At 48.1% G+C, this 23,975-nt stretch overlaps 2 protein-coding genes across 2 annotated transcripts; both read left to right on the forward strand.

Annotated features, from left to right (window-relative positions):
• Positions 1–57: 57 nt before the first annotated feature.
• Positions 58–4,187, forward strand: LOC119326107 (5-oxoprolinase-like). Its single transcript, XM_037599808.1, has one exon. The coding sequence runs from the start codon at positions 250–252 to the stop codon at positions 4,012–4,014; it is 3,765 nt and encodes a 1,254-aa protein (XP_037455705.1). The 5' UTR covers positions 58–249; the 3' UTR covers positions 4,015–4,187.
• Positions 4,188–9,763: 5,576 nt separating this feature from the next.
• Positions 9,764–11,515, forward strand: LOC119321311 (isoflavone 2'-hydroxylase-like). Its single transcript, XM_037595049.1, has 3 exons — positions 9,764–10,735; positions 10,821–11,179; positions 11,254–11,515. The coding sequence occupies exons 1-3, from the start codon at positions 9,764–9,766 to the stop codon at positions 11,513–11,515; spliced, it is 1,593 nt and encodes a 530-aa protein (XP_037450946.1).
• Positions 11,516–23,975: the final 12,460 nt, after the last annotated feature.

Genomic DNA, 23,975 nt, shown 5'->3' on the forward strand with positions numbered 1-23,975 from the left:
GAAGTTTTGTTCTTCTCTTCTCTGCTGTGAGCCTGTGAGCAATCTAATCTAATTCGTTATATCTGGGATGAGATACTTCAGTTGATCTTTTCACTCCGGTGGATCCAGTTTACCGCGGATTCATTTGCTCTTTGTTGGCAGAGTAATGGTAGCTCGTTGCAGGTTATAACCAGTTACTGACGACCATGCTGTTTGATGCTTGTAGAGGACTCAGATTCCTGGGGTGTTGTTATCTGAGGAGGGAGAAAGATGGGCAGCGTGGACAAGTTCAGGTTCTGCATTGATCGGGGCGGCACGTTCACCGACATCTACGCCGAGGTCCCCGGCAGGCCGGAAGGCTATGTCATGAAGCTCCTCTCCGTCGACCCGTCCAACTACGACGATGCTCCCATTGAGGGGATCAGGAGGATTCTAGAGGAGTTTTCCGGCGAGAGGATCCCCCGGTCGTCCAAGATCCCAACCGGCATGATTGACTGGATCCGGATGGGCACCACGGTGGCCACCAACGCGCTTCTTGAGAGGAAGGGTGAGAGGATCGCGCTATGTGTCACCCGGGGATTTAAGGACTTGCTTCAGATTGGTAACCAGGCCCGGCCGAACATATTTGATCTGAAGGTCTTGAAGCCTTCGAATCTGTACGAGGAGGTGGTCGAGGTCGATGAGCGGGTTGAACTTGTTCTTGATGGTGAGAGGGATGATTCAGCCATTGAAGGGATCTCAGGGGAATTGGTCAGGGTGGGGAAGCCAGTTGATGTGGAGTCATTGAAGCCTTTACTGAAAGGTTTGCTTGACAAGGGTATACGGTGTCTGGCGGTGGTGCTGATGCATTCATATACCTATCCCCATCATGAGCTCCTCATTGAGAAACTAGCCCTGGAAATGGGATTTAAGCATGTATCTTTGTCTTCATCGTTGACACCGATGGTACGCGCAGTACCTCGGGGTCTCACAGCCAGTGTGGATGCTTATCTAACACCAGTCATCAAAGAGTACCTATCAGCATTCATGTCAAGATTTGAAGGGGGAGCTGAACAAGTCAATGTGCTGTTTATGCAGTCAGATGGTGGTCTTGCCCCGGAGAGCAGATTCTCTGGGCACAAAGCAGTATTGTCAGGCCCTGCAGGTGGTGTTGTTGGCTACTCACAGACCTTGTTTGGACTTGAGACATCAAAGCCGCTCATTGGGTTTGACATGGGAGGTACATCCACCGATGTGAGCCGCTATGATGGAAGCTATGAACAAGTTCTTGAGACCCAAATTGCTGGGGCAATCATTCAAGCTCCCCAGCTTGACATAAACACAGTGGCTGCTGGTGGCGGATCAAAGCTTAAGTTTCAGTTCGGAGCCTTCAAGGTTGGGCCAGAATCGGTTGGAGCACACCCTGGTCCAGTTTGCTACAGGAAAGGTGGTGAGCTGGCAATTACTGATGCCAACTTGATCTTGGGGACCGTTATTCCTGAGTACTTCCCATCCATATTTGGTCCTAATGAAAATTTGCCCCTTGATTATGAGGCTACAAAAAGGGCATTTGAGGAACTTGCTGTTGAGATCAACTCTTATCGGAAGAGTCAGGACCCATTAGTGAAGGGCATGACAATTGAGGAGATTGCTCTTGGGTTCGTCAATGTTGCAAACGAGGCAATGTGCCGACCGATACGCCAGTTGACAGAAATGAAGGGGCATGATACTAAGAACCATGCACTAGCGTGCTTTGGTGGTGCAGGTCCTCAGCATGCATGCGCTATAGCAAGGTCCCTAGGCATGTCTGAGTTACTTATTCATCGTTATTGTGGCATATTGAGTGCATACGGGATGGGCCTTGCTGATGTTATTGAAGATCTGCAAGAACCTTATTCTGCTGTTTATAACACAGATTCTGCCGCAGAGGCATCTCGTAGAGTAGCTCATTTGGTAAAGCAGGTGAAAGAAAAGCTAGTGGAGCAGGGATTTGGAGATGAGAGCATCAGGACAGATTCATACTTGAACTTGAGGTACGAGGGAACTGATACAGCAATCATGGTTAAACAGCCCGAGAAAGAATCTGGATGTGATTATGCTGATGAGTTTGTTAAAATGTTTCAACAAGAGTATGGCTTCAAATTGTTACACAGAAATATACTCATATGCGATGTAAGAGTCCAGGGTGTTGGTGCCACCAACATTTTGCAACCTCGTGAACTGACGCCAATATCAACTAAACCCTTGCAAGAAAGTTCATGCAAAATTTATTTTTCACATGGATGGCAAGAAACTCCACTATACAAGCTCGAGAATTTGGGTTATGGACATGTCTTGGAGGGCCCTGTGGTTATTATGAATGGGAATAGTACAGTGATAGTAGAAAAAGACTGCAAGGCTGTCATCACTAAGTATGGCAACATAAGAATTGAGATCGGTGCATCTCTGAGTACTGTAGAAATATCAGAAACAGTAGCTGATGTAGTTCAACTTTCTATCTTTAATCACCGATTCATGGGTATTGCCGAACAGATGGGTCGGACACTTCAAAGGACTTCCATTTCCACAAACATAAAGGAACGGCTGGACTTCTCTTGTGCTTTATTTGGTTCAGATGGTGGCCTTGTAGCAAATGCCCCTCATGTTCCTGTACACTTAGGAGCCATGTCTAGCACTGTATGCTGGCAACTTAGTTATTGGGGTGATAACCTGCATGAGGGCGATGTTCTTGTTACAAACCATCCATGTTCTGGGGGTAGCCATCTGCCAGACATCACAGTTGTCACACCAGTGTTTAATGATGGTAAGCTGATCTTTTTTGTTGCTAGTAGAGGTCACCATGCAGAGATTGGAGGTATCACGCCAGGAAGCATGCCTCCTTTCTCAAAATGCATCTCGGAGGAAGGTGCTGCCATCAAAGCGTTTAAACTTGTGGAAAGGGGTGTTTTTCAAGAGGAAGGAATAGTTCAGTTGCTGCAGTCACCCTGTTCTGATGAACTTACCAATGAAAAAATTCCAGGAACACGCAAGATTGCGGACAATCTTTCTGATCTCCGTGCTCAGGTGGCAGCAAACCAACGAGGAATAACACTTATCAAAGAACTGATAAATCAGTATGGCTTGATCACTGTGCAGTCTTACATGAATCACGTCCAAAAGAATGCTGAGGTAGCTGTGAGAGAGATGCTCAAGGTAGTCGCATCTAGAGTTGAAAAGGAGACAGGGTCTTGTGTGATTGAAGATGAAGACTACATGGATGATGGCTCTGTGCTCCATTTGAAGCTCACGCTTGATTCTCGTCGAGGTGAGGCTACCTTTGACTTTGAGGGCACCAGTCCTGAGGTGTACGGTAACTGGAATGCTCCTGAAGCAGTAACAGCAGCTGCTGTCATATACTCCCTGCGATGCTTGGTGGATGTAGATATACCCTTAAATCAAGGTTGCCTAGCTCCTGTGAAGATCATCATCCCCAAGGGCTCTTTCCTTTCACCAAGTGACAAGGCTGCAGTGGTTGGCGGCAATGTGTTAACCTCTCAGAGGGTGACAGACGTTGTCCTAATGGCGTTCGAAGCCTGTGCCTGCTCTCAGGGCTGCATGAACAATCTGACCTTTGGAGATGACACTTTTGGTTACTATGAGACTATCGGAGGTGGCTGTGGTGCCGGGCCGAGCTGGAATGGTACAAGTGGTGTTCAGTGTCACATGACGAACACAAGGATGACTGATCCAGAGATCTTTGAGCAGCGGTACCCAGTTCTTTTGCACAGATTTAGCATCAGAGAGAGCAGCGGAGGCTCTGGTTTCCACAGAGGTGGTGATGGCCTAGTAAGGGAGATTGAATTCCGCCGGCCTGTTGTCGTGAGCATTCTTTCTGAGAGGCGGGTTCATGCTCCCAGGGGACTGAAGGGAGGGGAAAATGGAGCCGGTGGCGCGAACTATCTAGTCAGGAAAGATGGTCGCAGAGTTTTCCTTGGAGGGAAGAATACTGTCACAGTTAATGCTGGTGAGATTCTTCAGATCCTCACTCCTGGTGGGGGCGGTTTCGGCTCTCCTTGATGGCGTCCTTGCGGACGCTGATCTCCCTTGTTTTCTATTTACATATAATAAAGCTTGCACATACATTATCTGGTACAGATCCCAGCTGTTATCGATGCTTCTGAGGCACTAGAGCTGAATAAATCATGATCATTGCTTGCTTTTATCCGAACTACTTTTGCTCGGCGTTCTAATTTGGCCTACTAATATGCTGAATCATATAGTTGTCCATGAACTGTGCTGCTTGTTTCCCTCCTGCATGGTTCAGTTTTGGTCTCCACTTCTCATGCTGTCATCTGAGAAGTATCATATCAGCTGCATCTATGCTCATGACAGTACAGACAAACAAAATCATTGCCCCTGATGCCTTGAAGCTTTACTATTTGCCACACATGCATTCTGTTAATTGTTTGCTATTTTTCAGTTCAGTGATCTTGGGGTGGTACCGACCAATATTATCCGTTTATCTATGAGGAACTATGACACGATTTTTTGCTATACTAGCTTTTCTGTAGTACTAGGCACTCCATAGAGGTTCATAATGTTGGATGTCGGGCTCATATCGGTCTGCCTGGAAAGAGCGAATATGACCGAAGTGCGGATGGCCCCGTTTGCGGATGGCCTCGCGGAGAGATGTGCCAGATTTCATGGTGGGGCGACACGGGGGTGCTCGCGGGGAGCTTGGTAGGAGGGATGGGTGGTCTCTATGCAGTCGCGCCACCTGTCACCGGCACTTTTGCCGGTCCGGATGCGTCCGCTCCTCCTCCTCCCCCTTTTCTCGTGTTTGGCGGGGAGCTCGGTTGGAGGGATGGGTGGCCTCGATGTGGTTGCGTCACCCGTCGCCTCGATGCAGTTGCGCCACCTGTCATCGGCACTTCTGTCGGTCCGGATGCGTCCGCTCCTCCTCCTCCCCCTCTCCTCGTGTTTGGCGGGGAGCTCGGTTGGAGGGATGGGTGGTCTCGATGCGGTCGCGTAACCCGTCGCCGACACAGGGTGTGCCGGTCTGGATTCGTCCGCTCCCCTTTCTCCCTTGTTCCTCGACCGCGGGTGGGTTGGCGCAGATCTACCTGCGGAGCGTCTGCGGGTGGTTCTGTCAGTTGAGGCCTTTGTGTAGGTCTCGGAGTTGTCTGGTTGCAGGGCGGTCACTCTAGCGGCGGGAGGCGTGGCGTTTGTGGGCGGAGCGTGCGTCCCAGGTGCGGGCGGGCAACCATGGCCTCGCGGGTGGCGTGGTTGCGGGTGGTTGACGAAGTTAGGGTGCGATGGTGGGGTGTGAGCGCCGGGTACACCACTTGCTCAATCCTTTAACTGGCCGACGGTGGCGGCGAACGTTGTCGCTGTATCCTTCCTGAAGGCTTCGTCGCGGCGCTCCCACTCATGTTGTCTTGCTCCGGGTGAAAACCTGATCTTCGTGGATCTGGCGGTGGCGGCTATCCTAGGTCGTACCCTTCTTGAAGGCACCGCTTTGGAGGCCTAGCTTCGTTGTTGTCTGATTCACCTCTCTAGTGTTGTTGGTGGGGTGGTATGTCGGTGCCCGGCACCTCTCTATCTTGCCTTGGATGGGTACGTTGTGTGTGTTGTTCGGTCTCTCAGATGTATTCGATGATGTTTGCTTTATAATACAAAGTGGGGGAAATTCTTTTTGGGTAATATGACTGAAGTACCAGTCAGTAGTCGGTGTAGGTGGCAGTATCGGTTGATACAGGCGAGACCTAGAACCCATATGCGCTTTATCTGAAGCCTGCATTTTATTTTATTTTTTGCATTCGCTTCGTATAGTCTGAAGAAATAGAATGCTGCAAGTTGCCAGTTGTGCTGTTGCTACTGTGCATAGCGAAACATGCAGACTAAGGCCTTGTACTCCCTTCTTAAAGAAATAAAAAAATATTTAGATTACTAAAGTAATGATCTAAACGTTTTTATATTTCTTTAGAGAAGAAATACAATGCAATGTGCTTAGGGAAGGTGCTTAAAGAAATAGATGGCTTTTCTTAAGCACCCGTGCTTATTTGTACATGATAAACACTCTCCTGTAGAAATAGACACCGATGCTTCAGAAAAATTCGATTTATTTTTCTAAGCACCTCCCTAAGCATCTTGCATTGTACAAGGCCTAAGAGCATCTGCAGCCGCATTGGACAAATCCGACCCCTCAAACGCCCCGGAAGCGCCCGGGCGCGTCCGCAAGCACTGGCCGGGCACACCTTATATTTCGTCTTTCACACTCACGCCCGTCATATCCGAAACCTCAAAACCATGCAATTTATGCAACACTACGTAAAACACATGATCATAGCACAGTTCATCGGATTAACCGGACAAAAGAAACATGATTCATGGGAGTTCAACGACAGACAGTGCAAATCCATACTACAAACTTATGAAACATAGATAAAATATAAACAGAACGAGGAAGGGCGGAGGAAATCACCATTTCCTCGCCGTCCCCTTCCTCTTCCGGCCGCCGGCCCGGCTGTGCCCCTCCTCCGTATAGGCGTCGGCGTGCGGAGGCGCGTCGTCGTCGGAGCTGGAGGTGGAGCCGTCCGTCATATCTGAGTCGGAGCTGCACCTCATGCCCGATAACTTGCGGAGCAGGCGATCCTGCTCCTTCGCATGGCGGGCCGCCTCCTTTGTTGCCTCCCACTCCGACAACTCAATAGCGAGTCGAAGTGCCTTGGCATTCTTGCGGCGGAGGCATCGTGCACCCGTCTTCGCCGTCGTGAGCGAGTGGCGGTGGACAGAAGCAAGGAGCACTACCTCAGGATTGACTGGCACGCTCGTGCGCGGACGGCGTGCGGACATCAACTCGGACGCCGCTGCCCTCTTCCTCGCTCGCTGCCGCTCGCGCCGGGCTGCTCGTGCTTCTGACTCGGGCGTCCGTGTGCGCGCCGGCCCCGCCGTGGGCACGAGGACCCAACGGTGGCCGGGCACCACCTCCAGAGTAGAGGGTGCTGGAGGTGGGCGGCGTACCTGGAGGAGCGGAGCGGAGTGGCCGGAGCTGCGCGCTGGGCGGGAAGGGCCGACGACGTTGGCGGTGCTGCGTCACCGGGCGCCGGGCGCTGATGAAGTGGATCCGCTTTGGTCGACGACGGAACGCCTCAATGCGATGCCGAGAGCGACCTCCTTCACATCGTCGGGGTCTGCTTCGCGCAGGCTAGACCAGTCGTTGTCGGAACCGAAGTCCTCGCCGGAGGCAGCGCTGCTTCGGTCACCGGCCATCGGATGCGTTTGGAGGGGATCGAAAGTGGAGTGGACGAGAGGGGAGTGAAGTGGAGTTCGGATTTACTATGGTCCAGGTTTTTCCGGATGGCGATATTTGTGTGGCAGGCGTGGGTCAAGCTGGGCCAAGTCGACATGGCGGGCGTGCCCAGACGCACCCAGACCGCCCCATATGCGCCCCATATTTGGGCTGGATTTGAGAGGTGTCGGTCAGTCAGGGCGTTTGAGGACGGTTTAAGAGACCCGATTGTGTCGAAATTTCGTGACTGATCAGTGACCAGGCGGCTTGTCGGGCGTTTGAAACGAGTTCGAGGGGTTCGGTTGTAGATGCTCTAATATATTTGTCATTTGTCATAGCAGTCCATGAATGACCAGGCGTAAATGAAGTTTAACTCTTTGTAAATGTTAGACTTTAATTAAGCACTTTAAAATAAATCCGAATCTCCCTTGTGTGACTGCCGTACGGTTGCTCATAGGGTCGAAAGTCCTATTCTAACCCTGAGTTCAAATGCATCCGGATGCACAGTAAAAAGTAAAGAAATTCAAAAATTCTGAATCTTTTTTGTGGTAAACTTCGACAAATGTTTTGTATGCTTGTATAATTTCAGCACAAAATTTCGTGAAAAATAAATAAAATAAAAACTCCAAAATATTTTCAAAACTAGAATTTTTGGAGCATCATTTTTTTGCCATGACTTGTACGAGTGTTATTTAGTACTGAAATTTTGCAAGTATACAAAATATTTGTTAAAGTTTACCAAAAAGAAATTCAGTTTTTTTTTAGTTTTTTACTATTTTTCTTTTTTTAACGTCCGCGTATTTTTGGAGTTTACCCTATTTAATATTTTTACTATTTTGAATCTTCGATGGATCCATACGTGATCCAGTATTTGTTCGTGCGTCCATAGGTTGGATCCTTTGAATCTAAGTTTTTTCTTAACAACGGCGATTGATGTTTTGATGCGCTGGTCCTATAGGACCTCAACACGACGACTTCCCGAATGTCTACTACAACGGGGGATGATCGCGACGCGATTTCAACTCGCTTGAATGTTTGTAATCGTCACTAGGGGTCTACGGATTTAGATATAATTTTTATTATTTCTGGTATTCATTGTACTTGATGATGAATAGATTAAAAGTTTAAAAAACATATAAAAAGAAATAACAAAAAAAAAGTTGTACGGATCTCTACACCATCACGTTTGCGCGGATTTCTTTAAAGTTAATCCAACCCTAAAACCTTAGCTACCGCCCACACTAATAAGTATTTGACGGTTAGGCCCAACTCCACTAAATCTAACCCTCCAACCTAAGTTACCTAACGCTCGAGGAAAATGCCTCCCGTGTATAGTTGATGTTAAAACGACGGAAATACTAACGTCCACACAATCCACACGTATGGACGTTTGCATTTTGTTCACACGCGTGGATCCATGTTCGTTGATAGTTGCACGAATCTTAGCATGTTTGTGGTGGCACGTAGAACTGGGCTGGTGTGTGGGCATTCATCCGGTCGCCCACATCTCCGTTTAACTACACCGGAGGACCGGTGTGTGGGCGTTCGGGAGGACCGGTGTGTGGGTGTTTAGCAGTTCACCCATATGTCTGTTTTCACTCACGCACAAGGGCTGGTGTGTGAGCATTTGTCATCTCGTCCACACACACGTCTCCTCTCCCACACCCAAAGCTGTCAGTTGCCATGTCTTTTGCAGTGTACATGGCAACTACCCTAGTGTGCTTGTAAGCATATGACAACTCCTTTTTTTTACCTGAACATGTCATTTGCCATGTATTTTGCAGGGTATACATCAACTGCCCTAGTGTGCTTATAAGCAGATGTCAACTCTCTCTTTACCCGAAACATGTTATTTTGCCGTGTCTCTTTGTAGTGCTACACGGCAACTGTCTAGTGTTAGTAGGTGGCAACTTTTAAGGTTTTCAAATCATGGCAACTATAGTAAACCAGACCACATGGCAACTGCCTAGTGTTAGTAGGTGGCAACTCCTAAAGTTTTCAAATCATGGCAACTATAGTAAACCAGATCATACATGGCAACAACTGCAGTTGTCTAAAATGGCATCTGACACTTGACCTGAGATGGCAACTGCAGTTGAGCAACCATGGCAACTGTAGTTCAGCGACATGGCAACTGCAGTTAAACGGACATTGAAAAGGGTTCGGACCATGACAACTGTGGGGACACGTGATGACTGTCACGCGGGACGTGCGAGGCCATGAGATAGGTGGCTGAGAGAGGTCGTGTGGGCATTATCCATTTTATCCACACGTAGGCGTGTGAGAGGGACCGCGAGGAAAAAAAATATGTGGACGCTAGTTGTTTTGCCCACACGTAGGCGTCTGAGCTGGTCCTCTTAAACATCACACAAAACGTGTGGCCAGATTTATTAACACCCGCACTCCGCGTCCTAAAACAGTACACGTAATCGTTGAAGCCACGTGGCTCTTGTCTGCTTCACGATGATTGATAGATGTGTTTCGCCATATGTAAAGCATCAACAGAGCACAACCCAAGATTAATCCAGCAGAACCATGGCCATTAATTTGCTCCCGGAGTCTAGCATGGATGGTACTACGTTGCGCGCCGCCATCTTGGTCACCGTCCTCCTCCTGGCGCCACTGTTGGCACTGATGCATCGACGAAGCGGCAGCCCTCGCCGTAAACTGCCGCCGGGACCCGTCCCTCTCCCCGTGGCCGGCCACCTGCACCTCTTCAAGAAGCCGCTGCACCGCACCCTCGCGCGCCTCGCCGCTCGCCACGGCGTCGTGCTCGGCCTCCGTTTCGGCTCCCGCAGCGTGCTCGTCGTGTCCTCGGCCCAGGCCGCCGAGGAGTGCCTCGGCGCGCAGGACGTCGCGTTCGCCAACAGGCCGCAGCTGCCGTCCGGTGGGATCCTCTCCTATGACTGGTCCACCATGGGCACCACCAACTACGGGCCATACTGGCGCCACGTCCGCCGCATCGCCGTGACCGAGATCATGGCCGCGCACCGGGTGGACCACTTCGCAGACGTGCACGTGCGCGAGGCGCGCGCCATGGCGCGGGGCCTCTTCCACGCGGCTCGTGGCGCCATGGGGCAGCGGGCCCGCGTCGAGCTCAAGTCGCGCCTATTCGAGCTGCTCTTGAACACCATGATGGGCATGATCTGCGAGAAAAGCCACCACGGCGCCGGTAGCGTGACCATCGACGCGGGGGTGAGAGAGGAGGCGCGGTGGTTCAGGGAGATGGTGGAGGCGGCGATGACACTGAGCGGCGCGTCGACGGTGTGGGACTTCCTGCCGGCGGCGCTGCGGTGCCGGTGGCTGGACGTGGGCGGGGTGGGGCGGCGGCTGTGGCGGCTGCGGGAGAGCCGGACCAAGTTCCTGCAGGGGCTGATCGACGAGCAGCGGAAGGAGATGGAGAAGGGGGAGGAGGGACGGAGGAGGAAGATGATCGGGGCGCTGCTCTCCATGCAGCACAAGGACCCCGAGGCGTGCCCGGACCAGCTCATCCGCTCCTTGTGCATAGTGAGTGAGTCATCAATCACCATTGTCCACAGCTTTGACGAAACCTCATGGCTTGCTTCCTTCGTTTTCTCACTCCGATCCCAAGAGCTCCTTCGAAGCCGGGACGGTCACGTCGGCGGACACCATCGAGTGGGCGATGTCGCTCCTGCTAAACAATCCCGAGGTGATGCTGAGAGCGCGCGAGCAGATGGACGCGTGCATTGGAGAACCACTGCGGCTGCTCGAGGCGACCGATCTCCTGAACCTGCCGTACCTCCGATGCATCATCATGGAGACCCTCCGGCTGTACCCGCCGGCGCCGCTTCTCGTCCCCCACGAGTCATCCGCCGACTGCACCGTCGGGGGGTTCTACATTCCCCACGGGACGATGCTCCTCGTCAACGCGTTTGCCATCCACAGGGATCCTCAGCTCTGGCATGAACCAGCAAGCTTCGTTCCCGAGAGGTAGTGGTGCTAAATTAGCATGGCAGATGTAGTGATGCTAACTCAATCTTGTGTCTGTGTACATATTTCGACAGGTTTGAGGATGGGAGAAATGGAGATAAGATGGTGATCCCATTTGGCATGGGTAGACGACGATGCCCGGCCGAGCAATTGGGCATGCAAATGGTTGGCCTTGCTCTTGGGACGATGATTCAGTGCTTCGACTGGGAGAGGGTGGAACAAGACCTTGTTGACATGACTGAGGGGTCTGGTCAAACCATGCCAAAGCACTTACCTTTGGAGGCTTTCTATCAGCCTCGAGCTTCAATGGCTCTTCATCTTCCCAGGATAGAATAATTGTTGTTGTGTAATATATACATGGTTGTTTCATTGTACTACATAGTACTTCCGCGCGTTGATGCAAGAATTTTTAGCATCTTCATCTTCCCAGGATAGAGTAATTGTTGTTGTGTAATATGTACATGGTTGTTTCATTGTACTACATAGTACTCCCGCGCGTTGATGCAAGAATTTTTAGCAATAAACTTATCATGAATAAAATTGTAATATGTTCTCGTTGTTTGTCATTGGTAGCAGACCTAGCACTAAATTGGAGAATGGTTGTATGTTAGGCTGCCCGTAGTGGGTAATATCATAACTTAATATAATGCATATAATACTAGTGTATAATACTATTTTTCTAATGCATAATATCATATATTAGTATCACAGATGACCTTATTTATTGCCATGCATTTTTTTCGACCTACAAAGGATTACCGTTTCTAAATCAGAGAGAGAATCTGGGAGTATTTATTTCTGGTGGACAAGTGCATAAAAAGCTACTCTCATTTTTACGTATGCAACAGCTAGCAGCTAATACATATGAAGTCCCCCTTCATATGTAGTAGCACTCATCTTTATTTTCATCTATTCATCAAGACTTGATTGGCATATGAAGTCTTCCTTCACATGGACTTTGATACCATTGGCAGGATGACACTAGTAGAAAAGAGGGCTTTGGTCCACCCCGGGTTAGCCCATTAGTCCCGATTCAGTCTAGAACCGGGACTAATGGGGGCATTAGTCCCGGTTCCTGCGCCAAGAGGCCACGTGGGCTATTTGTCCCGGTTCGTCTGGACCTTTTAGTCCCGGTTGGTGCCACGAACCGGGACTAAAGAGTGCGATGCCCATTAGTCCCGGTTCGTGGCACCAACCGGGACTAAAGGGTTAGACCTTTAGTCCCGGTTCGTGCCACCAACCGGTACTAATGGGATTTGAGGCATTAGTACCGGTTCATGGCACGAACCGGTACTAAAGGTCCCATTTTCAAACTCTACCCCTCCCCTTGGATCGCCTTTTCAGTTTAAAAAAAATTAAAAAAATGATGAAAATGTCAAAAAAATAAAAGAAAATAAATTTCCCATGTGATATGTGGTCTAGTTGTTGGGAAAATTTGCAAATATGAATTTCGACTTTATTTGCAAAATCTCTCGAGAATTTGTAAAAATGGGCATAAGTTTTGCATACTAACTCGGATGAAAAAGTTTTTTATATGAAAAATCATCTACTCGAAAAGTTACATTCAAATTTAACCGGGGGAACCCCGTTAAACATTTTCAAAATCCTCAAAAACCTAACAGAAAAAAGTTACGGGCCTTTTTAGATCTAGAGTGGAAAAAATCGAAAAAATTCAAACTGTGGTCAAACAATGGTCAAACTAATTATTCTACAATATTAGTGTTACTAAATAATTATTTCAGTTATTTTGAATTTTGGTCAAATCTGGTCAAACTGTGGTCAAACAATGGTCAAACAATGGTCAAACTAATTATTCAAGAAATATTAGTGTTACTAAATAATTATTGTTTTTTAAAACAATAGTTTCAAACTCAAACAGTGAAATGTGTCACTTCATACTCAAGCAAAATTCCTGAAGGTTAATAGGATTGACATCTTACTATTGTCAGGAAAACAACAAGTGCAGACTTGAAAACGAGGGAGAATAGAACCCGGAAGTTAAGTGTGCTCAGGCTGGGGGAGTGGGAGGATGGGTGACCGTTCGGGAAGTTAGATGATTTGGAATGATGAGGGGTGATTAGAGATTAGAGGATAAATTGAGCAGTGATGAGGGGCGATGATTGGAGATTAGAGGTTAAAAAAATTCAAAAAAAAAATCAAAAAAAATCGTAAAATTTCCTTTAGTCCCAGTTGGTGTTACCGTGTTACCAACCGGGACTAAAGGGGAGAGGCATTAGTAACGACCCTTTAGTCCCGATTCAAAAACCGGGAATGACGTAAATCTATGCAATTTCATACAACTAGACATACATACATATTTTTTTGTTTTGAAACGAGGCAAAAGACTTGCCATTTTCATTGATTAAGAAGAAGAGAATTGCCCGGTTAATTAACAAAAAACCGGGCTAAAACGAATACAACCCAACCCATATGACATAGGCATCACCTGCCAACCTGGCCACGAACATGGAACACAGCTGCAAAGAAGAAGGGCATCCGCCGAGGAGTCACAGGCATCATCGTCATCACCGGTTGCTCAGAACGGGCGACTCCGACTTCACCATGGAGCTCCATCATTGAAGCCAACCTGCAAATAACCGCAGAAACCAGCGGCGAATCTAGCATGATAATGAAGGGTGGGCTCAAACATCAAGTTCTAAGCCCAATTAGCAATTGCATTGTGATGCTTACGTGTAAAGCACATAAATATAACTGTTAAGTGGTATGGTTAGCTGAAATATGTTTGTGAAGGGTAGGCTTAAGCCTGATGAAGCCCACCTAATAGAATCGCCATTGACAGAAACCACGGCGGCACATGCCAACAGATAAACCCAGTAGTTTACAGAGTGTGACAGTCTAGCTTTTTTGTCTGTTCCCAACACACTTAATCATTATCGTAGCCATAGGTCAAGCCAACCATGTGGTGAAATAAAGAAAGAAATGAGTTCAGCTTAAACCCGAAGACTCTGATCGATCGGCATACAAGTGTTCCTTCTTAACAGATAGTGTCATCAGATGAATTTTGTTTCCATTAATAGAGCATCTCTCTTCACGAACAAGCAACAGGCGATGTATATTCCTTAGCTGTTAGTCATACCCAAGGGGCATTGCACCAGGTCTATTTAATTATCTGGTCGGCAAAGGCAGCAATACTCATGGCAGATCCTACCGGCAAATTACATTTCAGTAAACCGCAGATTTGCCGAGAGCATATTATCGGGCCCTACTGCAAAGTGTTATATACCGAGAGCCAAATTTAAGTTCATGACAAAGAAAACGTGGAGACGGGCGGGAGACGGTGACGGCGGCTGTGACAGCTGGTGGGTCCACGTGTTAGATATTTGACATAAGCAAAAAGAATCTCCCGGTAAACCGTTGGGAACCGCCGCCGTTGACCTTGGCCACCATCTTCGGGTTAAGCTGGTGCTTGACGAAATTGACAGGGTTGCTAATCACTCCTTGTTGATGTGCTCACAACCCTGCCAGCTTTGCAAGCACACTAACAGAAAGGGGGCTGGTGCTTGGCGAAGTTGGCAGGGTTGCTTGTGTGTTGCAGTGATCAAGACAGGGGCGGAGCCAAAACTTTTTTGGAGCCTGGGCAAGCTGAGCCTAAGGCCCTGTTCGGGAATACTCCGCTCCACGCTCTGCTTCGGGAGCGGACGGAGTTGTAGTACAAAATCTGGGAGCGAGCAAACCGCCGCTCTGCAGATTCTAGGAGCTGGTGAATTTCCGAACAGGGCCCAAGTGTATAATCTTGAATTCAAAAATTTGCTATTTGGGTGCGCAGCATAATATACCACAAAGTGAGAAAATAAATATAATAGTCACACAAAATGTAATTTTGAAGTGAACTAATATATAGTATATCAATATCAGTTTCATATAGCAAATAAAGTTGAGACCTGACAACAAAAGATACATAACCAGCCTTCCATAGAGGCAAACTCGTCATGTTGCCAACAAAAGTAAAACTATACGTACCAGATGTCACCAGATGTGATTGTGCCATTTCTTTCACCATGAGAAAAGCATCTCTCACTTGTTCATTTTTTTCAAAAGAAAGGCATACAACCAGCATTGCATAGAGGTAAACTCGCCATGTTGCCAAAGTCCTAGAAGGCACTACAAGATTAAAAATGGATTTGTAATTAAAACAAATTTGGTTGTGAGATGTGAATATATTCAAAATCAAAGCAAGAATAGAGATGGTCACATGGAACATTTGCACTAAGGCAAATCACTGATCTATAGTACTTATACAAAGGTTCATATATTATGCACTGATTATGAAGATCAATGCGTCATAAGGAAAAATACTTGTAGATCCTATCTAAATCTATATATGCAAAACTACAGATCGCACCTAAGTATGAACTATGAAGCAAGTCCGGGATAGTTTGGTGTAGGATCCCAAAGAAATACTTCAATTTTATAGTATCCAGCACCCACAAATACAATTTTATCTTGTTCCCAACAAAAAATCCCCAAATTTAAGCCCTAAGTCTATCAATGAATCAATCCCTGGCCGGCTAGACAATACCAATTATTCAGAGATGAGAGGAAGGAGGGGTTGAGGAACGAGGTAGAGTGCCTGGGCGTCTGGCGTCCGCAGTCCGCTCGCCGCCGGCCGTGCTTCTAGCCGTCTCTAGGGCAGCCGCAAGCCTCTGTCGCCAGTCCGTGCGCTGGATTCGCTCGCATCCTGCACTCGTGAAACAAAAGTTTTTTTTTTTGAGCTGCGTGAAACAGAAGTTGGTACTATTGGATTGTGAACATGAGAGAAAGGAAGGCCCAAATTTATTTTGCCCGGGTAAATCCAACTACCGAACAGGTATAGCCCTTTATTATCGCTAGGATCGCTGCAGTCGAGGAGCCAACGAGCTCGGGCAAGTGCCCAGGGTCGCTGGGCGGTGCCTCCGCCACTGGATCAAGACAGGGTTTTCTCTAATACACACTCTCTCATCATGGCAATGTGGGTTAGTCATTTGTTTCCTTGCCCCATAGATTCACGGGCTTGGTAATTTATCTCCTAACTTTGCCTAGGATCATAATATCACCACGGATTCAGCGACACAAGAGCGACCACACGAGTGACTAGCATCGACGACGACGAAGTCGAAAAAGAAAACACACAAGAGCGTTAGGGTTGCAAACTTGCGATACGTGCTTTGATCCTTGCAATTATGAGTAATGCTAGACGCATAGAGGGAAGGATTACGGGACTCACAGACTAGCAAACGTGGGATATTGGGATTGGAGAAGAGGGGAGGATGGGCCCGACCCGGCTGAAAATCAGGAGGGAGACAGATTAATTAGAGAGAAAAATCCGTAAAACCCGTAATAATCCGTGCGTCCAGGATTATCGTGCAATTATTTTCCGTACGTGTCAAATACTAGAACTAAGATGGTACAATATCTGATCACGGGAGGGAGCATAACCATGCACCTTGATTCATAATCTCACTCATACAAAAAATATACTACATGACGAATCATCACAAGAGAAACAAACATATGTAAGGATCGCGATCAACCGACGACCAAAAACATGGCTAACGATATGGTCATATGGATGATTAAACGGAGAAAGCCGCATATATACATGCACGCAGGCGTCTAGTGCGGGGACACCAGCGGCTAGCACCGGCCGGCGCCGGCGCCGGCGTCAGGCGTCGGGGCTGGGGCTGAGGACGGCGCCGACTTGTTGGAGGCGAGGAAGAGGATGGACATGGCGGCCACGGCCAGAACGGCAGCGGCGGCGAGATGGGAAGCCATCACCTACGTAAGAGCAGGAGGACCTCGATGGGTTGCTCTGTGTGAGAGGTAGAAAGGAGGAGGTCGGAAATGGATGGATGTTGATCGGGCGTCCATGGTCTATTTTATATAGAGAGGGAGGGCTAGACCGGCCGAACGCCACATGCCGTGCTACACCTAGGTACACATGCCACGACGATACACCTAGACACCCACGCCATGAAACATCTCCAGCAAGTACGATGGTTCTTAGGTAGCCACGAGCTTAAAAGAAAACGTTGGGTGGGCAGTGTGCAAGTTGGCTTTGGATATCACTCCACACTCCCCTTTGCACATCGTTTTATCAAGTGTAATTTATCCGTAACCGCCGAGGCTTTACTCGGGATTACACTCGGAGACCAGCAAAAATGAAACATGTAACTTTACCGGGTGTTCTCCTCCATGGGTACGTGACCGTTCTCCACGGAGATTACGTAGAGCATCTCTAGCAGACCCCGCATAACATCGATCCGCAAAACGCATTTACAGTTCATGAAAAAACGGCATTGCGGACCGACGCGGACGGCCGCAGAGGCAGATCCCGCAAACGGACCCATATAAAAGAATATTCACGGAATATACTCTTTTACGGGTCGGCTTTGCAGGGTCTGCTCTTGCGCCGCTGCTGCCGGTACGCAAATATCAACACCACACCACAAAAATACAACAATCATCGACGCTACAAAATAATTATTCAGAAAAAATATCAATACCAGCACAATACAACAATTATCCAGATTACAAATAATTATTCAGATCACCAAAGCAAACTAAATAATGCAAAATAAAACTTGTCCCGAATACAAATAACACATGAATAAATAAAAATGAATAGAAAAATGAGTTTTGTTACTGTACAACCCTTTGCCAATGGTGCTCAATAAGATCCTCCTGAAGCTGGAAGTGGGTGTTTGCATTTTCAATCTCCTTGTATGTCTGAAGAAAAACTCTAATGCGATTAGAGTCTCTAGCTGGTTTGACACGGCTACCCACATTGTCGTAGAAGAACTCCAAGTTCATGCCTCTCTCATCTTTGAGAATCATATTGTGAAGGATAACACAACATGTCATGATGTTTTTCAAGGTCCGCTTGTCCCAAAAACAAGCAGGACAACGAACAATGGCAAACCTAGATTGCAAAACCCCAGATGCTCTTTCAATGTCTTTCGGGCTGCCTCTTGCACCCTTGCGAATTCACATTGTTTTCTAGTTTTGGGTTTTTTGATGCTCTTGACAAATGTGTACCAAGGAGGGTATATACCATCTGCAAGATAGTGCCCCTTTGTGTATTCATGCCCATTGATAGTGTAGTTGCAAGCAGGAGCATCACCACTAGCAAGCCTAACAAACAAATGAGATCATTGCAACACATTGATATTATTGAGAGTGCCCGGCATACCAAAAAAGCAATGCCAAATCCATAAATCCTCGGATGAGAGTTCCCGGCATAAATCCTAGCACAATTGTTGCATCACGAGACTTGCCACAATACATTCCCTGCCATGCCTTCGGACAATTTTTCCAATTCCAATGCATACAGTCAATGCTACCTAGCATGCCAGGCCAACCTCTCCTCTCATTACATGCCATCAATTTTTTTGTGTCATCCTCGTTGGGTACCCGAAGATATTCAGGACCAAAGACACGGATGACCACTTTGGCAAACCTACGCACTGACTCAATTGTGGTATCTTCACCAATGCGAAGGTACTCAACGGCATCGTCAGTCGGAACACAGTATGCAATCACCGGCATAGCTGCCGAGATTTTTTGATATGCACTAAATCCCTTCAAGCCTGCGACATTTCTTCTTTGAGTAAACCGACAATTTGCCTCACAAGCTTCAACAATTTTCACAAAGAGAGATCGGCGCATTCGGTACCTTCTCCGGAAGAGGTGCGGTGGATATGTTGGATTCTCCGCGAAGTATTCTTGCATCAACATCTCGTTCCCGAGATGGCGATTTCGAGGAATGCAAAGACGGCCGACGGTCGATCCTTGCCGCCTCTTTCAGTTCTCGTCTTCGTGCTCCTTCACGGCAAGAGCCATCACCAACGTCTGCTACCGATAGTTTGCAAGCGGTGTCTCAACATCCGAGTCATCTGAATCGGACGAATCGTCGAGAAAAAACTACTCGCACGGGCTGAATTCCATCTACATGAACAAAAACCGCATGCCGCGTCAATCAACTATGCATAGCACTCGTCACAAAGCACAAGCAAACACTCACCGGCGGCTTGTGGGCGGTGGCTCTCCCGCGGTTCGGGGGGGAGGGCGATCCCGGGCGGCGACTAGGGGCGGCTCGAGGGCTGTCGATCCCCGGCGGAGACGGCGACCAGGGGTGGCTCGTGTCGCTGGATTCGGAGGGGGGGTGCAGCGTATCGATGGTAGAGGGTGGGGGCGCCCCCGCGGTGCGATTCTGCCCGCAGATTTGGCCGGAATAACCGGCGGCGGACAGGCAGAACCAATGGCGGGCGGCATCAGAAGGAGGTGGGCAAAAGGGCGCGGGCTAAAATGTCCGTCCCGCCAACCACTTTCCTGGGATACGGGACACCGTAGGGACGAGGCGGAAATTTGCGTATTCGCGGGTTGGGGACGAGATTTTTCCGCGCCCCTCAAAACATTTTACGGGCCGGTCGCGTTTGAGGGGTCTATTCGGGTGGGATTTTCTCCGCTGACCCACATTTTGGCGGTTATTTTGCGGTTCGTGGCTTTTTACGGGGTTTGCTAGAGATGCTCTTAGCCCTGGCCCTTGGCTGGTAATCGGAGACTTCAATCTCAATCTCCACGCGATGGACAAGAACAACACGCTACTGGATCATAGGATGATGGGGAGGTTCAAGAGGTTTGTGGACAACACCGCTCTTAAAGAGCTTTTTCTACATGGCCATAAATACACTTGGAGTAACGAGAGAGAAATACCCACCCTTACCAAGATTGATCGGGCATTTGTGTCAGTAGATTGGGAGCTGGACCATCCGGACTGCTTGCTGCAAGCTCTCTTGACTGCCATGCCAAATCACTGCCCGCTCTTCCTCTCTCTAGAAGAACACCTACTGCCCCATAAAAGATTCCAGTTCGAATTGTTCTGGGTGAAGCTTGATGGTTTCCTGGAAGCGGTGCAGGAGGCTTGGGTGTGTGACCCAATGATTGTGGATCCTTTCCATAGGCTGGATCTCCTGTTGAGGAACACTGCTCGTGCACTTACTACTTGGGTTCAAAAGAAAACTGGCAATATCAAGCTCCAAATTGCTCTAGCTAAGTTGGTGATTCTGAGGTTAGATTGTGCTCAAGAAGGGAGGTTGTTGTCGGTAGACTAGAGATGGTTAAGAGGCATGCTCAAGCACTTGGTGTTGGGGCTAGCGTCCCTTGAGAGGACGATTGCTAGACAATGATCCTGTATTCGATGGCTGCCGGAGGGAGATGCTAATACTCAATTGTTTCACTTGGTTGCTAATGGTAAAAAAACCAAGAACTTCATCCCATCAATGCTAGTGAAATGTCAAGTTATTACGGACCGGAGTGGGAAGGAAGAGGCCTTTTTCCGTGCATTCAAGGAGAGGCTGGGAAAGGATTTTACCCGGGAATACACTCTTGATTTGGAAGCTCTAAACATGACGTCGGTTGAGCTCTCTGAGCAAGACCTCCCATTTTCGAGGAAGAAATATGGAATGTTATTAAGGACATGCCGATAGATAGGGCTCCGGGCCCGAACGGTTTCATTGGGATCGTCTTCCAAAAGGCATGGGATATCATTAAACGGGATTGATCATGGCAATCCACAAACTTTTCCTGAATAACGGCCAGGTTTTGGGAGGCTTAACCAAGCCTTGATCATTCTAATTCCCAAAAAACGAAGGCAAGCAATATTGATGAGTTGGTGAGCATGGGATACCAAGTCTTGTCCATAGCATCCCCAAGTCGGCGTCCAAGTTAATGGCGAATAGATTGCAGCCTAGGATGGACGAGTTGGTGAGCATTAACCAATTTGCTTTCATTAGGGGAAGAAACCTACATGACAACTTCCTACTTGTGAGATAGATGACTAGAAGATTGCACCGCAGGAAAGCTAAAGGTGTTCATTTGAAGCTAGACATTTATCGAGTATTTGACTCTCTTTCATGGCTGTTTCTCTTTGATATCCTCCGTGCTAAAGGTTTCTCGGAAAGATGGTTTTTCCTGGCTAGCTACCTTACTTACAACGGCTAGCTCGCAGGTTTTGGTGAATGGATGTGCTACCGAAAAGTTTATGCATGCTTGTGGATTGCGCCAAGGAGATTCCATATCCCTGCTCCTATTCGTAATCGCCATGGATGCCCTCACAACCATTGTGACGAAGGCGCATGAGCTTAAGATGCTTCAACAGATCAATGGATGTCGTCCGATGCAAAGGTTATCACTATATGCGGATGATGTGGTGCTATTTATCAAGCCCTCCTTAGCTGACATTCACTTAGGAAAGGAGGTACTGCAGATCTTTGGCATGGCTTCGGGATTGCGTGTGAATTATGCAAAATCTTCAACTATTCTGATTCGTGCTAAGGAGGAAGATGTGGAGCTGGTACGGAATGCTCTACCCTGGAAGATTGGTTGTTTCCCGTGCAAGTATCTGGGTCTCCAGTTAAGCATTAAGCAACTCACCCATTCTGAGTGGCAGTATACGGTGGATGCGGCGCTGAAAATTCTTCCAGGATGGCAGAGAGGCATGATCACTAGGCGAGGGAGGTTGATTCTAGTTAACCAGGTTATGCGAGCGAGGCCCACACACCACTTGATAGTGGTAGAAGCGCCAAAATGGGCGTTAGAGAGAATTGATAAAGGATGTAGGGCTTTCTTCTGGGCAGGAACAGAGGAGATTAATGGAGAAAAGTGTGTGGTCTCTTGGCGACGGGTTTGTCGACCAAAGTATCTGGGTGGTTTTGGTCTGATGGATCTTAACAAGCATGGTCTTGCCCTTCGGCTCCGCTGGGAATGGTTGAGAAGGATGGATGATTCTAGGCCATGACAAGGACTAAACCTGGCTCCAGACAAACATGCCAGGATAGCTTTCGATAGCTTGGTTCAATGGCATGTGGGGAGCGACGACCAGATCCTTTTTTGGAAGGACAGATGGATACATGGGTCAAAAGTTGCTGAAATCTCACCCGCAATTCTAGCAAAGGTGAATACAAGGATAGTGAATAGAAGATCGGCTAAGGAGGGGCTGACAACACATGCTTGGAAAATGATATCTTGGGAGATCTTAGTACTAACGCGTTGATGCAGTTTACCCATCTTTGGGAGCTGCTAATTGAGATGGAGCTTGCGTCTGCCAATGAAGACAAGGCCATTTGGGCTTGGAATGCTGTTGGGGAGTACACAACAGCTTCTGCTTACAAGATGCTCTGGGAACGGGGGATCCGATTACATCCCACTACGGCGATTTGGAAGAGCTGGGCCCTGCTTTCCTGCAAAATATTCATGTGGTTGGCAATTCAATACAGACTTTGGACCTCAGACAGAAGGCTTAGACATGGGTTACAAGAGGAGACTTCACCCTATTTTTTTGTGATCAAGAGGAAGACACGGTTGATCATTTGTTGTTGCAATGTGTCTATGTGAGGCATGTTTGGTATTTGTGCTTCTCCAAGGTGGACATTGATCTAGGCATGCTCCCTTCCCATTAGGACAGGCTTCAAGATTTGTGGACTAGTCAGCGCAAGAAAATCCAAAAGGAGGAAAGAAAGGGTTTCGACTCATTCATCATGCTTATTTGTTGGACTTTATGGAAGCAAAGGAACAATCGGGTCTTTCATTCAGGTAACATCTGTAGTGTGTTTGGCACCGTAGAGCTAATCTTTGCCGAAATCCGGCAATGAGCTCTTGCGGGAGGGAGAGGAGTTCTCTGATATTGGGAGTAGTTTCCTAGTTTAAGCCGGAGTGGAGGGGTGTGTGATCACCGGTTTGTGGTGATCTCGCCGTTGCAATCTCTTGTACATATTTTCTCTCTTCTATAAAGGTAAGGTACGTCTTTGGCGTACTCTCGAAAAAAAGTGACCGTTCTAACCACGGCCGATGTACGGGTAGGGATGCAAAGCTGCGCCCGATCCACCCAGCTCCAAATAGGGAGTGTTCTCTACGCTGGTAGTTGAATGGCCTCTAGGGTAGAATTATAAGTATTCCCTATTTTAAGGGGTTGTGTAGTAATACCAATACTAGCATGAAGAAACTGACGTGAAAAGAGAGTGGCCTTGTTGACACACGAACACGTCACATGTACCGTTGACGCCGGGGGTGATGCACCGCAACTCACGTCGAAGGAGACCCGGCCGACAGCGCAATACGCAGGACAGTTGGCGGGTGCTTTTAGACCCGAAACCCCACAAACCCGGGAGGGACCCCGTCAGGGAGTACGGCTGCTATGGGCTGCTCTAGGTCTACGTAATCACCCTACAGCCTCGTGGATCGCTTCCCTCCAATACGAAGAACGAACGAAGAACGAGAAAGAAAGATACAAGGGTAGGGGATAAAAATAGATGAACACAAAAGTGTAATAGATTGATCAGTTCGATTGGTGTTGTTCAATCGGCCGTCACCCCTTACATATATATGAGGCAGCTGGACTTCCCGTACAAGAAAAGGATTCATCTAGGCTTTCCTTATAAGAGAAATTATATCAATTCACGTCCTAGAGTCCTTGAGGGAGTCCTGGATTAGGGGGTGTCCGGATAGCCGGACTACCATCATCAGCCGAACTATCATCGGCCGGACTATCATCATCAACCGGACTCCAAGACTATGAAGATACAAGATTGAAGACTTCGTCCCGTGTCCGGATGGGACTTTCCTTGGCGTGGAGGGCAAGCTTGGCGATACGGATATGTAGATCTCCTACCATTGTAACCGACTCTATGTAACCCTAGCCCTCTCCGGTGTCTAGATAAACCGGATGGCTCTAGTCCGTAGGACACAACAACAACCATTACAATCATACCATAGGCTAGCTTCTAGGGTTTAGCCTCCTTGA

The sequence above is a fragment of the Triticum dicoccoides genome, chromosome 6B (genome assembly GCF_002162155.2).
Source record: "Triticum dicoccoides isolate Atlit2015 ecotype Zavitan chromosome 6B, WEW_v2.0, whole genome shotgun sequence".
Classification (NCBI taxonomy): domain Eukaryota; kingdom Viridiplantae; phylum Streptophyta; class Magnoliopsida; order Poales; family Poaceae; genus Triticum; species Triticum dicoccoides.

Excerpts from the sequence above, each read along its gene's own strand:
- LOC119326107 (XM_037599808.1), top strand. The coding sequence starts at position 250 with ATGGGCAGCGTGGACAAGTTCAGGTTCTGCATTGATCGGGGCGGCACG.
- LOC119321311 (XM_037595049.1), top strand. The coding sequence starts at position 9,764 with ATGGCCATTAATTTGCTCCCGGAGTCTAGCATGGATGGTACTACGTTG. Across the intron at positions 10,736-10,820 it reads TCATCCGCTCCTTGTGCATA|AGCTCCTTCGAAGCCGGGAC; the intron begins GTGAGTGAGTCA and ends TCCGATCCCAAG. Across the intron at positions 11,180-11,253 it reads GCAAGCTTCGTTCCCGAGAG|GTTTGAGGATGGGAGAAATG; the intron begins GTAGTGGTGCTA and ends ATATTTCGACAG.